Source organism: Terrapene carolina, unplaced genomic scaffold (assembly GCF_002925995.2).
Source record: "Terrapene carolina triunguis isolate 2854851 unplaced genomic scaffold, T_m_triunguis-2.0 Scaffold28281, whole genome shotgun sequence".
NCBI classification, from domain to species: Eukaryota; Metazoa; Chordata; order Testudines; family Emydidae; genus Terrapene; species Terrapene triunguis.
This window is the reverse complement of record NW_020692632.1, coordinates 71,309-85,310: the sequence shown is the minus strand read 5'-3', so window position 1 is coordinate 85,310 and position 14,002 is coordinate 71,309. Positions and strand designations below refer to the sequence as shown.

Below are 14,002 nucleotides of genomic sequence, written 5' to 3'. Positions count from 1 at the left end.
AAAAGAGGTAGAAGAATTTCCACTTAGAACTATGACAGCACATGAGGGGGAGAAGAAGACACGTAAAATTATATATCAAAATGGATGTCCAGAGCAGATACTGGCAGATCTAGGTTCTGAATTGAATAATGAGGTAACAGTTTACATTTGGTGTTATTTTCATTGTATGGTCAATTACACAATCATGGCCGTGTGACAGGGGACTGTTAGCAGCTACAAACTGAGCCCTTTGGAAGCCAGCACCCTGGTCACTGAGAACACCCAGGGCACCGGGTGCAGTTAGAGGAGGAGGGACTGAGTAGTTTGGGTTTGGAAGGGCAGAGGGGATCACTTGCACCTGTAGGGAGCCTAGTGACATCACTAGCTCAGCACTGAGAAGAAAGCAGCAGTATGAAAGTCTGAATCAGGGAGCAGGAAGGGGGCTCCTTGTAACTGCTGTTATGTTGTGATGCATCATAAAAAGTAATAAAGACACTTGGTGGAGGTTCCCTGGCAGACTGCATGCTGCTTAATTCACACAGAGGTCTGCCAGCCGGGGTTTGCAGGAACTGATGGAGGAGCCCATTGATAGTTAGAAATTTAAAAATGAACATTGCCTGCAATCTCTTCATGACACTTCATGCTGTGAATTGTGAGTGACAACACATTTTTATATCTTGTCAGATAGTAAAAACCATGTTGTATATTAGACTCATAGACTTTAAGGTCAGAAGGGACCATTATGATCATCTAGTCTGATCTCCTGCACAACGCAGGCCACAGAATCTCACCCACCCACTCCTGTAACAAACCCCTCACCTATGCCTGAGTTATCGAAGTCCTCAAATTGTGGTTTAAAGACCTCAAGGTGCAGAGAATCCTCCAGCAAGTGACCCGTGCCCCACACTGCAGAGGAAGGCGAAAAACCTCCAGGGCCTCTGCCAATCAGCCCTGGAGGAAAATTCCTTCCCGACCCCAAATATGGCGATCACTTAAACACTGAGCATGTGGGCAAGACTCACCAGCCTATTTGCCAACATATTTTCCCATGTAATAACACAATAAGATTGGATAAGAAACCACAGTAACTACACATAATTCAGTGAGAAATAGGGAAAGAAACACAGATATTTCTGAAGGAAGTTTTAGGGGGAAATTATCTATTTTTAGATTAACATTTCCCTGTGTTAGAAACTAGGAAAAACACATAGCTTCAGCAGCCCATGCAACCTAGACACCGGCAGACTGGATAAAAACCACAAATGAATCCACCAAAAGATAATTTTAAGGTATTTATTTTCAAATAATCAAGGTAAGTTTAGGGCACACTGCCATGAATGGCATATTGTGAATACATTTTCAAAACTGAATTATTACATTAAAATGTTCATAACGCATCACGGTTAAAACAAAAAAATAGTCCTAGCAATGCCATGTCATATGTTTAGATGCTTGTTTCTGAAATACTGTTGAAATGTAAATTAAAATATTCTTGTATTTACACTTTGTTACAATAATATTTTCTAAATTAGAATAATCTTTTTTCTTTCATATTTTACATTGAGATTTCACAGCAGTAGAAAATTCTGACAGGAGTGAATGACCCCATCCAACCCATCTGCTACCCCTGGGGGACGGGGAAAGGTGAGGGCTGGGGGTTGTCAGGTGTACAGTTTCTGACTGGAACCTCCACTTGAAAAGGGAAACTGGCAGCGTCCGGTCAGCACAAAAACTCCAGTTGCTGCAGTAACTGGCTCCCACCACAGGGGGGGGAAGAGCAGCAGCACTGGGAGGGGCCAGTCTGTGCCGCGGGTGTCACTGTCAGGGACAGAGATTCCCTCCGGCCTCAACTGGGACTGGGCAGATTATCAGGGGAGCCACGTTTTTACCCGAGCGGCAGGGATGGAAATAAGGACGGAGCGTCCCGGAGAAGGTTTCAGTGAAAGTGAAGAGATGGGACCTGTCAGTCACATTGTAAAACGAGACCTCACCCACCTCATAGTCCAGGAAAATCCCCACCCGGTTGGGCCTGATGCTCACGGGGAGCGGGGTCCGGGGGTAGGTGCTGGCTGCGTATTCCCCACCCCTCAGCCACACGACCCAGTATCCATTCCTAGGTGTGTATGTGACCGGCCCCTTCCTGCTCACAGATTCCCTACAAACCCCCAGGTCCCATCTCATCTTGTGTCCCACCTCCACCTCCCAGTAATGCCTCCCACCTGTGAACCCCTGAGCACCCAGGACACAGTAACAATGATCAAATCTCTCTGGATTGTCGGGCAGATCCTGGCATGTGTCTCCGCGTCTTACACGTTTCTGATCCTCAGACAGGACGAGTTTGGGATTTGCCGTGTCTGGATCCAGAGTCACATCCACTGGGGAGAGAGTCACAGAGTCAGTGCTGGGGGCAGGGGCTGGTCACTGGGATCGAAGGGAAATTAACCTGTGTCCCCGTTAATCGCTGCGGGGGGGGGGGGGTTGCCTGAGGGGAGTCAGGGCCTGTCTGTCTGTGAGGAGACAATGAGGGGGAAATGTAGGAATGTGTTGCTCCCGAATCGTCTGCCCACGAGAACGGCAAACTGTTCCCTTAGCAACGAGGCAGGAGTGACCTTGTCCCAGCGTCTGTGTTTGGGAAAACTTTTTGGCTTGCCTGTTTTTCTCCCTTGCAGCTGGCTTTCACGTGCACAAGATATGGGGCTGTTATTTTATGTAATTGACTACTGCATGTCTTCTTCATGCGCAAGATTTGTACCAATGAGAAGTGTTGTAAACAAAGCAAGTAATATAATAAAAACCCCAGGAAAGGTTTTTTCCTGGGAGGCTTTTGGCTGGAGGCTTTTGAAGCTGAGAGAGGCTTTTTCGGCTACCACAGACCTGGTGTTCTGTTTCCTTTCTTCTGTCGTCGCCACAGGGAAAGGGCCAAAGGAGCGGGGGAGGGTGGGAAGGTGTCAGTGGGAGTTGGGATGGGACAGGCTGATGCTGGGAGAGGAAAGGGGAGGGGCAGATGACAGGAGTAGAGGTTGGAGGGGCAGAGGGGAGGGGCAGGCACAAGGGCAATGGGGGAGGGGGAGCCAGAGGAGCAGACACCAGGAGGACAGAGGGGGATGAAGGCAGGGGCAGGTTCCAGGGAGACAAAGTGGGGGGGGGGGGAGAGGGGGAGGGGGCCGGGGAAGGGGGGGGAGGGGGGTGGGGGGGTGCTGGGGGGAACAGGGGTGATTGCTAATGAGGCTGGAGCAGTGGGGAGGGGGCATTTCCCCACTTGCTGCCCCCTCCATCTGGGCAAAGCTGCACCAGGGGCCAGTCCCAGTTCATACCTGCGCAGCGCATCTGCACTAGGGGTTTGCAGTGAGGCACCGACATGCCAGAGACACTGCTGTGCCAGGGGCCATAACCCCTCCCCTCACTGGGATTATGGATCAATAATTACAGGGTCACTGGAGCAGGGGAGCTGGACTCTGGGCTCCCAGGTGGGGGCCCGACCCACTGGGCTGCAGAGTCATTCTCACTCCCACGCTCTGGCCCAGTGCCCATGGCAGTGTTTAGACACAGGGGGCCGACTTCAGCAGGAGAGATTGAGGGAGCCCCACATCAGATACCCAGAGCCCAGCTGTTCCAGCCCTAACCGGGGGCGGGGGGGAGGGGAAACCCACATTCCAATTCTTTCCCATATCACCCGGGGGGATTGAACCTGGGGCTCCCAGCTGAGGACCCAGCCACTGGGCTAAAGGCTAGAAGGGAAGCGGCAGCACCTTTTTCTGTTCATTGAAACTATTCCGCAAACTCGACATGGACTCAGGAATAGTTTCTGTTGACCCAAAATATAATTTTATCAGCAAATAAACTATTTACCCCCAAAATTACACCCAGCTCTATTTCAAACGTGTCCCAGCAACGTAGGAGCCCAAATCCCAGTGACTTGCAGTGAGTGACTGTCAACATCCCCAGAAAAGCACAGGTACGGGCAGGCCAGGCTCAGGACATCAGCTATGAAACACTCCAGAGCTGCTGTTAAATTTGCCCTTGGTAGAAAAATTCCCCCTCGGGCTCCCATAGCTCTTTTACTGAAGGCTGCGGGGAAAAAGATATGGTCAATAGTAATTAGTGACACTAACCCGGAGCTAGTCTGAATGAAAGAGAACTTGGAAGAGACTAGCTGCAGATTTATGTGAATTCAGATGACATCTTTACCTGGTAGCCGTGGACTATTTTTCCAGGTATACAGAAAAAGTGTACTTGAAAGATGTAACACAGCAGAGTGTTATAGAGCAACTGAGGTGCACTTTTGGTCATTTCAGGATTCCAGAAGAACTTATTACAGAGCATGGACCACAAGTCACTGAAGTAGAATTTAATTTATCCAAACAAAATACGATCTTCCTCATATTACTAGCAGCCCATATTATAGATCAACACCAAGAGCAGCTACTGGATATAGTGCAGCACAACTCCTGATGGGAGGACAACTCAGAACTACCCTCCAAACTTTGGAAAAGAATCTCCAAAGTTGCCAGACACATAGAAAGTAGTCAAATCCAATAAAAAGGCAAAAAGAGCTTACGAACACGTTTACAACAGACATCACTCAGAAAACTACCAGGCCTAGAACCTGGTGACCATGTGTGTGTCAAACTGGATGGAGAAAAAGAATGGAATACTCCAGCTGTTATAAAGAAAAAGAATTCAATGCCCAGGTTGTATGGGATCAAGACCAAGAGAGGAGAGTTCAACAGAAACTGTCAACATTTACAGTTTATACCTCAGAAAGAACAATCAACTGAGCAAACTCTACAGATGGTGGATGCAGAACAAGAAGATGACTCAAGGATTCCAGACCGACCATAGTCAGTCGGTGGAACTAATGGACAACCAGATGAACAAGCTGTTACCTGTTCGGGTCATGTAATTAGAAGATCAGTACCATTCAGAGACACCTAACAGACTGATCCACACTGAACCTCAAAGACAGTGTGATAATGTAAATATTATAAATGGAAGGAATGTAGAACTTAAAGGGGGAGATGTAATGGAACGCTAAACTGTATTATGCTGTTCAACCACTAGGTACAGCCATGTGTAAAATACCATATTTAAGCTGACCTCAGCCATACTTGGCAGAACATTAAAGGATTTTGTGATGAACACATCTGGTGTTTATTTGGCTGAATGGGAAGCTCTGTAGCCAGCCCACATCTCCCACACGACCATCACACCAATGATGAAAGCCCAGTGCTATTGACTACCTCTACTACGGCCAAAGAGTTGTTCTAAACTATGACATGCTGAAGACTATTGGGGATTTTACTCATGACATGAGCTACATAGAAAATTGGGGAATCAAACTCCTGGACTCTTCATACTTCAGTGACGAGAACAAAATTATGGCCAGTGGCCTTGCAGATTTCCTTGCGGCAGCAGGGCAGGAAGTACCCCCCACCTCACCCCGGCTGCAGAACATAACCAAGTGTCAGCCATGATCAAGCCGACCTTTGAATACACGTTGGCTCTGGAGGTGGGAGGAAATGTATCAAGAGGGCTGGCCCTTTTAGGGGAGTCAGGGACCAGACTACCTGTGACAGCCTCCTGTAAGGGAGAATGAGACAACCCAGACCAACCTGGAAGTAATTAAATCCCTTGGTGGCTAGTTGGCAGCGAAACAGCTAATGAGCCTGATAAAGGATTACCAGGCTCAGCTGAAGGGATCCTAGGGACAGGAAGCTGCTGAGGAGAGGAGCTCCCAGGAGAGCTCACCAGAGCAAGGAGCCTAGAAGGGGTGCTCCTAGAGTAGTGGTCCCCAAACTATGGGTCGTGTCCCCCTAGAGGGGGTGAAGGTACATTTGGGGGCATGGCAGGGCCTTAACTAGCCCTCATGGGTGGCAGGAAGGGAAGGCCACCCAGCCCTGCTCTGCCTCCAGCTCCACTCTGGCCCCATCCTAAGCCCCAGCTGCAGCACCGGCCCAGGCTTCCACCACCGACTTCCGGCCCTGCTCCAGAATGCGACCCCAGCTGCAGCTCTAGCTGCAACCAAGGTTCCGCCCCTGGCCGAAGCCCCCAGCTGCAGCTCGGGCAGCACCAGTGGCTTCACTTCTGGCTGAAGTCCACTCCCAGCCACGGCCCCCAGCTCCTGGCCCCAGTTGCAGCCCCATTCCTGGTTAAGCTCCCGACCGCAGCTCCCGGGATGGGGCCACAAACCAGGTAAGGGAGGGCATGACCAAAAAAGTTTCTGGACCACTTCCCTAGACAGAGGAACTCCCCTAGGGGCAGGAGCTGCCAGAGATGACAAAGACAGCAGCAGCTGTAGCAGGACAAAACCCTGGAGAGCTGCCCCCAGCTGGAGAAAGTGTATGCAGAGAATAAAGGCACAGTCTTTGTGGCTGGCCCCACAATGGGACCCTTGTGTCCCCTCCCCCAGTGTTTGCTGCTGCCCTTGCTGGGCCTTGTCTGCACTCAGACCAGGAGCCCTGTGGGGCCAGCAGCCCCTTGTTCTGTCTCTGCAGTGCCGGGCTCACCCATGGGCGCTATATCAATAATAACACTCACTGTCCAGCCCCTAAGGTCTGCGTGACAGCGCAGGGTCTTCCCCATTGCACACGGGGACCCTGGGGCGCAGGTTACTCTGCCCCACACATTCACCCAGTGACTCCCCCGAGCTGCCAGACCCGGGTCCCTGGGGTCAGAGCGCAGGCAGTCGAGTGGCACTGACCGGCCGGGGCTGCTGGGGTGGGTGAAAGGAAAGGGTTAATCCCAGCACTGTGGCACTTTGCTGTCCAGCCCTGGCTGGTCTCTGCCCTCTGGGTGCAGCACAGGGCGTGTGTCTCTGGGTAGGTCCCTGCCCACCCACCCGGCCATTTGCCCCAGACACTGAGAATCCAAGTGCCAAGGGAAGGAGTAGCCCCAGCAGCACAGCATTGGCCCTGGCACGTGCTGAGCCTGCGAGCGCAGCAGCAGAGGCAGCGGCAGAGGGAGGGGCTCAGCCATTGAGAGCAGCAGAGTCCCCACCCGCAGAGGAAGGGTCAGCGCTGGGACAACAGGCCAGGCTGGGTCAGGGGCTGCAAGTGCAGTGACAGCACCAACAGCCGGGCCTGGCCAGCCTGGAGCAGCCAGTGAGTGGCTCAGGGCCTTGCCCTGCCATTCTGTTCTGATCGCTGCCCCCTAACTCTGGCTCATCATATAAAAAAATATGGCTACCATTTTAGGTTGTTTTGCAAAAAATGGTGTAAGTATGTGAATGTACAGATGGACATTCTGTAGTATCTCTATCTACCTTCCTGAGTTGGGATGTTTGTGACTTTGCTAAATGTATTAATAAATTATTTGTAAATATAAAAGAGTTCATACAGTGTGAGTGTTGCAGCTGTGCACTCGGGGTTCACAACTATATAATAATTTAAATAATACTGGGCCTGATCTTGGGACAAAAGCCTCTTAACCCTCAAAGTGATAACTAAAAATTCTTAAAAAGCAACAGAGGGTCCTGTGGCACCTTTAAGACTAACAGATGTATTGGAGCATTATCTTTCGTGGGTGAATACGCATGCGTCTGACGAAGTGGGTATTCACCCACGAAAGCTTATGCTCCAATACATCTGTTAGTCTTAAAGGTGCCACAGGACCCTCTGTTGCTTTTTACAGATCCAGACTAACACGGCTACCCCTCTGATACTTAAACATTCTTAAGTAATCAACATAGAATCTATAGATTGGACTACACACACCTGTGATGTTGCACTCCATATGCTTTATTGAAATATGCTTATGCATATGCCGTAACTGACATATGCTTTACGATAAATACCCCTTGTATGGTGTCATTAGAAAGCTTGCAATCTACTAAGTGTGTTCATCTTATCTGTTTGCATGTATAATTTCTATATCTGGAGTTAGGGGAGTAAGATATAAACTTGTATCACTGATGTAAACATATTAAGTGGAGGCCATTAAGGGTGCTCCAGAAACAATCAGTTGTAAATGGCCTTAGTTACTTGAAAGCCTCCCTGTGTACTTGTGGGCCAGCCCATGGGGAATGGAGACTAGGGGTTTTACAGTGACATGTGATCATGTCACCTGATAAGGAAATCCATCTTAAATCTGGTACTTTTCCATTTAGAAGGAGGGGTGAGGACCCAGAGAGACAAAAGATTCCCGTGTTGTGCCAAAGCGATAAAAGGGGGTGGAGCAGGGCAAAAGAGGCTGCCAGTCATGAGAAAACCCCTGCTTACCACCTGAGATGTCTGCTGGATCTAACAAAAACTGTACCAGGGGAAAGGTTTGGGCCCAGACTAGGAAGGAGTCTAGTCTGTGAAAAAAGCTTATTGGAACAACTTTGAGGGTGAGATATTACCTGTAATCAATTTCTTAATGTATTAGGCTTAGACTTGCGTGTTTTGTTTTATTTTGCTTTGTGACTTACTTTGTTCTGTCTGTTATTACTTGAAACCACTTAAATCCTACTTTTTATACTTAATAAAATCACTTTTGTTTACTAATAAACCCAGAGTAAGTGATTAATGTCTGGGGGAGCAAACAGCTGTGCATATCTCTCTATCAGTGATATAGAGGATGAACAATTTATGAATTTACCCTGTATAAGCTTTATACAGAGTAAAATGGATTTATTTGGGGTTGGGATCCCATTAGGAGCTGGGTATCTGGGTGCTGGAGACAGATGCTGAGCTGTTTTTAATTAAAGTTTGCAGCTTTGGGGGCGTGGCCCAGACCCTGGGTCTGTGTTGCAGCAGGCTAGCGTGTCTGGCTCAACAAGGCAGGGTTCTGGAGTCCCAAGCTGGCAGGGAAAATGGGCTCAGAGGTAATTTCAACACATCAGGTGACATTCCCAAGGGGATCTCTTTGACCAAACTCGTCACAGCCCCCTCACACCCACTGACATCCCCTTCACTGACGCCAGTCCTTGTCCCCAACCCCAGGATCTGCCCTGCCCACCCCTCATCTGACACCTCCTGCTGCTCCCCTACTACCAGCCCCACTCACCTTCTTTCTCCCTTTGTTCCAGACGTAGTGGGAGCTGGTGGGAGAAGGGAACAAACTCCCTGCTGCTAAGCATCATCCAACCACCTCCTCCTCCTTCCTTCCTCAGAACCCCCTGCTCTCACCTGGCTTCCCAGCACCAACTGCCCCCCCCCATCCCACTCCTGTGCTGGTTTAATTCACACTGACTCACCCGGTCACTGGACACTAGCACAGTGCATACATGCAAGGTCCATGTCCTATGGTGGCACATGAGACCCAAGCTCTGTGGCAGTCCCCTGGCGTTACGGGGCTCTGCTCCCCAAGCCCTCCCCTGTCACTGCCCCTCCATCCAGTCCAGTGTCCTGTCTGTTATCGGAGTAGTGAACGGATGCTCTTGTGGGTAAAGAGCTGACCTAGGAACCAGCAGATCTAGGCACAGCTTTGCCACAGCAGAGGGTAGTCAAGGCTTGTGGTCCTCGGGAGGGGACCTGAGGGGATGCTTCTCCTCTTTCCCTTGGGAATAACTTTAAGGGCTTGTCTACATGGGGAAAAGCCCCTGAGTAGCTAGTGCAGAACAGCTGTTATTCCATGCTAAGAAAGCCCTTGTCTCATTTGTGTTAATCCACATTGGAAGAATACAAGTGCAAGTGTGGGGAGAGGAGGTTTAAATTCCTTGTTCCTCCCCCCAGTGACCCTTCTAGAGCCACCAGCTGCCCCTCTGCCCTCCATCCACTCTGCCATTGCATCCAGCAGGGTTGGATAAGCTCATCAACTGGATGTTGCTGCCAAAAATGGTCAGCAGTGAAATAAACAATTCATTGACTGGAGGCTATATCATAGCAATAGAGAGCAGTAAAACAATTGTCTGTTTGCACCAACTCCCCACGACAGCAGGTATCCTAGCCGGGGTGTGAATAACCAAACCCTCAGACTTTCACACGGACAATGACATTTTGTCCTACCCCTTAGTTATTGTGAGAGCTGTAAGAGGACTGAGCAGGGACCAAATATCCCAGAGGAATGGGACTGAGAGTGACTGAAGCAGTATCAGCGCTAGTTACCTGCATATCGTCGGGCTCTGGTGAGTCCTGAAATAATCAGAAATTAGAATTTACAGAATGGAAATACAGACTCGACAAGTCACATACTGTGAAAAACAAACTCCACAAACCAGAAACGGAGCTTACCCAGTTCTGCCAGAGGGTCCATGGGAATGAGAGGGGAGAAAAGAGAAAAAAGAACATAAATGAATCAATAGGAGAGATTCTCAATTACATAAATGCCCAGTTCTAAACCCAAATTACATTGGCTTCAGAGGGAATTTTGCCCGAGTAAGGACACCAGGATTAGGCTCCGAATCAGTAGTTAGGGCTTCTGCTTTATCATACCTTATCCTGCAAACCCTCCCCCCAGAAATCAATGGGGCCACACCTGTGAGGATCACTCATGTGAGTCAGGGTGGCAGAATGGGTCCCATAGTGATAAAGGGTCCAGTTCTCTCCCCTGCTCTGGTCACTGTGTGCAGGGATGGCACAGACTGGAAGGAACCAGGCCCTGGACATCAGAGAATTCCCCTGGCATAGGAAGAGCTCAGCTGGGGTAAAGTAGCGGAGCTGGGTCCTGTGCCAACTACCCCCCCCCAATCCTGCTGTAGGAGGCTTGTCAGGGTGGGAGGGGTTGGGAGGAGGTGTGCTGGGGCAGAGCAGAGCACAATCACCAATCTCAGCGACCACAGCCAGCTGCAGAAAATTAGAGCAGCCCCTGGGGCAGCCTGAGAATCAGGGAGCCATAACCAGAGTCTCCCACATCCCAGCTGGGAACCGTAACCCCTGGGCTAAAGGTGATAAGGGAGGGTTGCCGCCACCCTGTCTCCCACCTCTGTTTGTGTAGTGTTGGTGGCATCTGAGCACATCTATTGGATCAGCCCCCATGGGTGAGATAGAGGCTCCTCCACACATCTTCCCCTAGTTTGTGTGTCGCTCTGGGGCACAGGAGGGAGATAGGTCCCCAGACATCTAAGTGAGGCAGCAGTGTGCTCCATGTGCCACGAGGCACAAACTTAGATTCTGAGAGAACTTTTACAGCAGAGATTTATGTACTAAGTCAGTTTAGGTGCCTACAGGGTTAGGTGTTAGCCAAGTGGGGGCTGTGGATGATGGTGGCTAAAACTGGGATTGATACACCCATGTCTGGGGTTTAGGTGCCTAAATCTCCTTGTAGATCTGGGTCATAATGCACAAAGCAATTCCTCTTAATATAGAGTTAAGATTGAGAGGACGTATACTTGTAACTTAAGGGTAAAACACATTACAGGGATCTTGTAATTAACCCTAAAGTGTTATACACCCAGGAAATACAGAACTAAGGTCACATTTAAAAGAAATCCAACCATGCTGTGGTGTAAAAATGCAGCTAAGGCACCCAAACAACCGTAACTCTGCCCTGTAGTAACAACACGAGGAGAAAATTGAAAAACATTGTGTGCCTTTAAAAATCCGTTTTATTTAATGTAGAACCTCACAGACTGCTCTGCACTGATCAGACCTGTATGGTTATTGTATGGAGTCTCTGCAGGGTGGAGCTGAGGGTGAAATCCTGCCTCCTCCCACATTACAAGGGTATGGAAGAGCCAGAACACAGGGGAATCCCATCTGAGTATCCTGTTAAATACTGGACAAGTCTCTCTGGGTTCGTCTACACTGCAAAAAACCCTCAGCAGTGGGTCTCAGAGTCTGGGTCAACTGTCTCAGGCTTATGAGGCTCACACCATGGGGCTGAAAAAGAGCAGTATAGACATTCCCACTCAGGCTGGCACCTGGGCTCTGAAACCCGGCGAGGGGGGAGGGTCTCAGAGCCTGGGCTCCAGCCTGAGCAGGAATGTCCACATTGCTAATATTTATCCCTGCAGCACGAGCCCCAGTCAGTTGACTCAGGCTCTGAGACTCGCAGCCACGGGTGGGGTTTTGCACAGTAGATGTGCCCACAGTCTCCATCAATGAGGCTGACCAAGCTGGGCTGGTGTATTCATGACCCTGGACTCAAGGTGCCATTTCTGTAATTCCCATGGGGTTTATTAGGACAAGTGATCCCTTCCCCTTCAGAGCCCATCTGTGTCAGCACCAGCAGCCCCTGAGCTCACTGCTTGGGCTCTGGTGCCGATATGGAGATGTTCTCCATCACTCATTCAAACAGGCTGTAACTCCATCTGCTAAAATTGAGCTAAAAGTGTTAAACTGAGACTCCACTGCATTAAAAGTGGCTTTCAATTGAGTTAAGTTGGCTCAAGTGAGCTAATTCAACTGACATAATGTAAAATCTTCAACCCATCCCATTGGTCCCAGACACTGACCTTTCTGTCTCTTCATCTCAGATTGCAGAGCCTCTAGAGGGAGAAAAGGGAGAGACATGAGATTCCCCCTGTCGTATTTATAATGGTAACCCCACAGCTCATGTAACTGTTCCAGACACTGACCTTTCTGTCTCTCCATCTCAGATCGCAGGATCTCTAGAGGGAGAAAAGGGAGAGGTGAGATTTCACCCAGTCATGTTTGTGGGGATAATGTTAATATCAGTTAATGTAACTGGCCCAGACAGCAGGGTCTCTAGAGAGAGAACAGGGTGAGAGGTCATCCATTCATAGATTCCAAGGCCAGCAGGGACCCTTGTGATCACCTAGTCTGATCCCTGTATAACACAAGCCCGTGGGCTTCCCCACAACAATTCCTAGAGAGGATCTTTTAGAAAAAAACATCCAATCTTCATTTAAAAGCTGCCAGTGCTGGAGAATCCACCACGACCCTTAGGAAATTGTTCCAACAGTTAATTGATAATGGCAAGATTTCACCCTGTCGTATTCATTGGATAACTCTACTGTCAGTTAATGTAATGGGCCCAGACATTGACCTCTCCTGCTCTCCATAGCAGGTCGTAGGGTATCTCGGGAGAGAAAAGGGCGAGAGGTGAGATTTCACCATCTTGTGTTTATGGCGTGGTTCCCACTATTCATGTAATTTTTCCATAATTATGAAAGCGAGGCAGACAGACTGACAAACAGGACACACAGACAGATCTGTCTCATCATCCCTTCACTCAGCGTCCCTGCTGCCTGGGCCCCACTGACCATCACCTCTAGGGGCTGCTCTGAATGTCTCCCCCAGGAGGCAGCCCTGCTGCCTGGGCCCTTCACACTCCAGTCTGATCTGGCTGCTCCCCTCTGTGCCCATCCCCTGAACAGCCCCAGCTCGCCCCAGCTCCTGACTGTGGGGATGAGGGAGGGAAGTGAGTGACGGGAATGGGGCACTGACCTAGGCTGGATAAGGGACGGCGTTTGGTTGGCTCAATCCTAGGCCAATTCCTGACCTTGTAGGTGGTACTTGCTCCTGGTCCTAATGATAAGTGGTAACAGCTCCTCCTAGAGTCTCGGTAGATGGGGGAGGGAGGGAGAATGGGGTGAAGGTGCCTTTCTTTTGCTGGATGCTCAGGTCAGCAGGATCTCAGGCTGAACAAATCTTAGTGTAGATAAGATAACTGCTAACCTGTCCATTTTCACAGCCACTGCTTTGCCCTTCTGCAGCTCCTACTCAGCTAGATGGGTGGGGTGCAAGCACCGACTGGGGGGCAGAATTGGCCCTAAGAAACCCCCCTCTCTCCTCCTTTGCTTTCTGTTTTTCCTGCAAGCAGCCAAGTTACATATGTCGATGCTCCAAGCCCAGCTCACTGAGCCCCACATGGTGTTTCAATCTGAGCCATGCTGATCCCCATGGAACAGTTCAGAATCACATTCGACTGGGATCCTTGAGTGAGATCTGAAGGGGTGAAACCACTTGACACTTCTCGGTTCAGACAAAGTCCTAATTTATTCAGCTCCCTCTTCACCCTCAGCCCGGCTCCCATTGCCTGACACCTCCTCCAAAGAGAGGTTTCAGAGTAGCAGCCGTGTTAGTCTGTATCCGCAAAAAGAACAGGAGTACTTGTGGCACCTTAGAGACTAACAAATTTATTAGAGCATAAGCTTTCGTGGGCTACAACCCACTTCTTCGGATGCATATATGCATATATG

The 14,002-nt window shown here is 49.6% G+C and overlaps 1 protein-coding gene across 1 annotated transcript in view; it reads right to left on the bottom strand.

Moving 5' to 3' along the window:
* Positions 1–1,786: 1,786 nt before the first annotated feature.
* The window catches only part of LOC112120631 (butyrophilin subfamily 1 member A1-like), a 41,475-nt gene continuing 29,259 nt past the window's right edge, over positions 1,787–14,002 (bottom strand). Inside the window, exons 5-9 of the mRNA XM_026662537.2 lie at positions 12,847–12,879; positions 12,416–12,448; positions 12,293–12,325; positions 10,005–10,031; positions 1,787–2,354 (exon numbers count right to left, since the gene is read on the bottom strand). Coding sequence (XP_026518322.1) covers positions 1,801–2,354; positions 10,005–10,031; positions 12,293–12,325; positions 12,416–12,448; positions 12,847–12,879 — 680 coding nt within the window. The 3' untranslated portion in view covers positions 1,787–1,800. The remainder of the gene's footprint in view (positions 2,355–10,004; positions 10,032–12,292; positions 12,326–12,415; positions 12,449–12,846; positions 12,880–14,002) is intronic.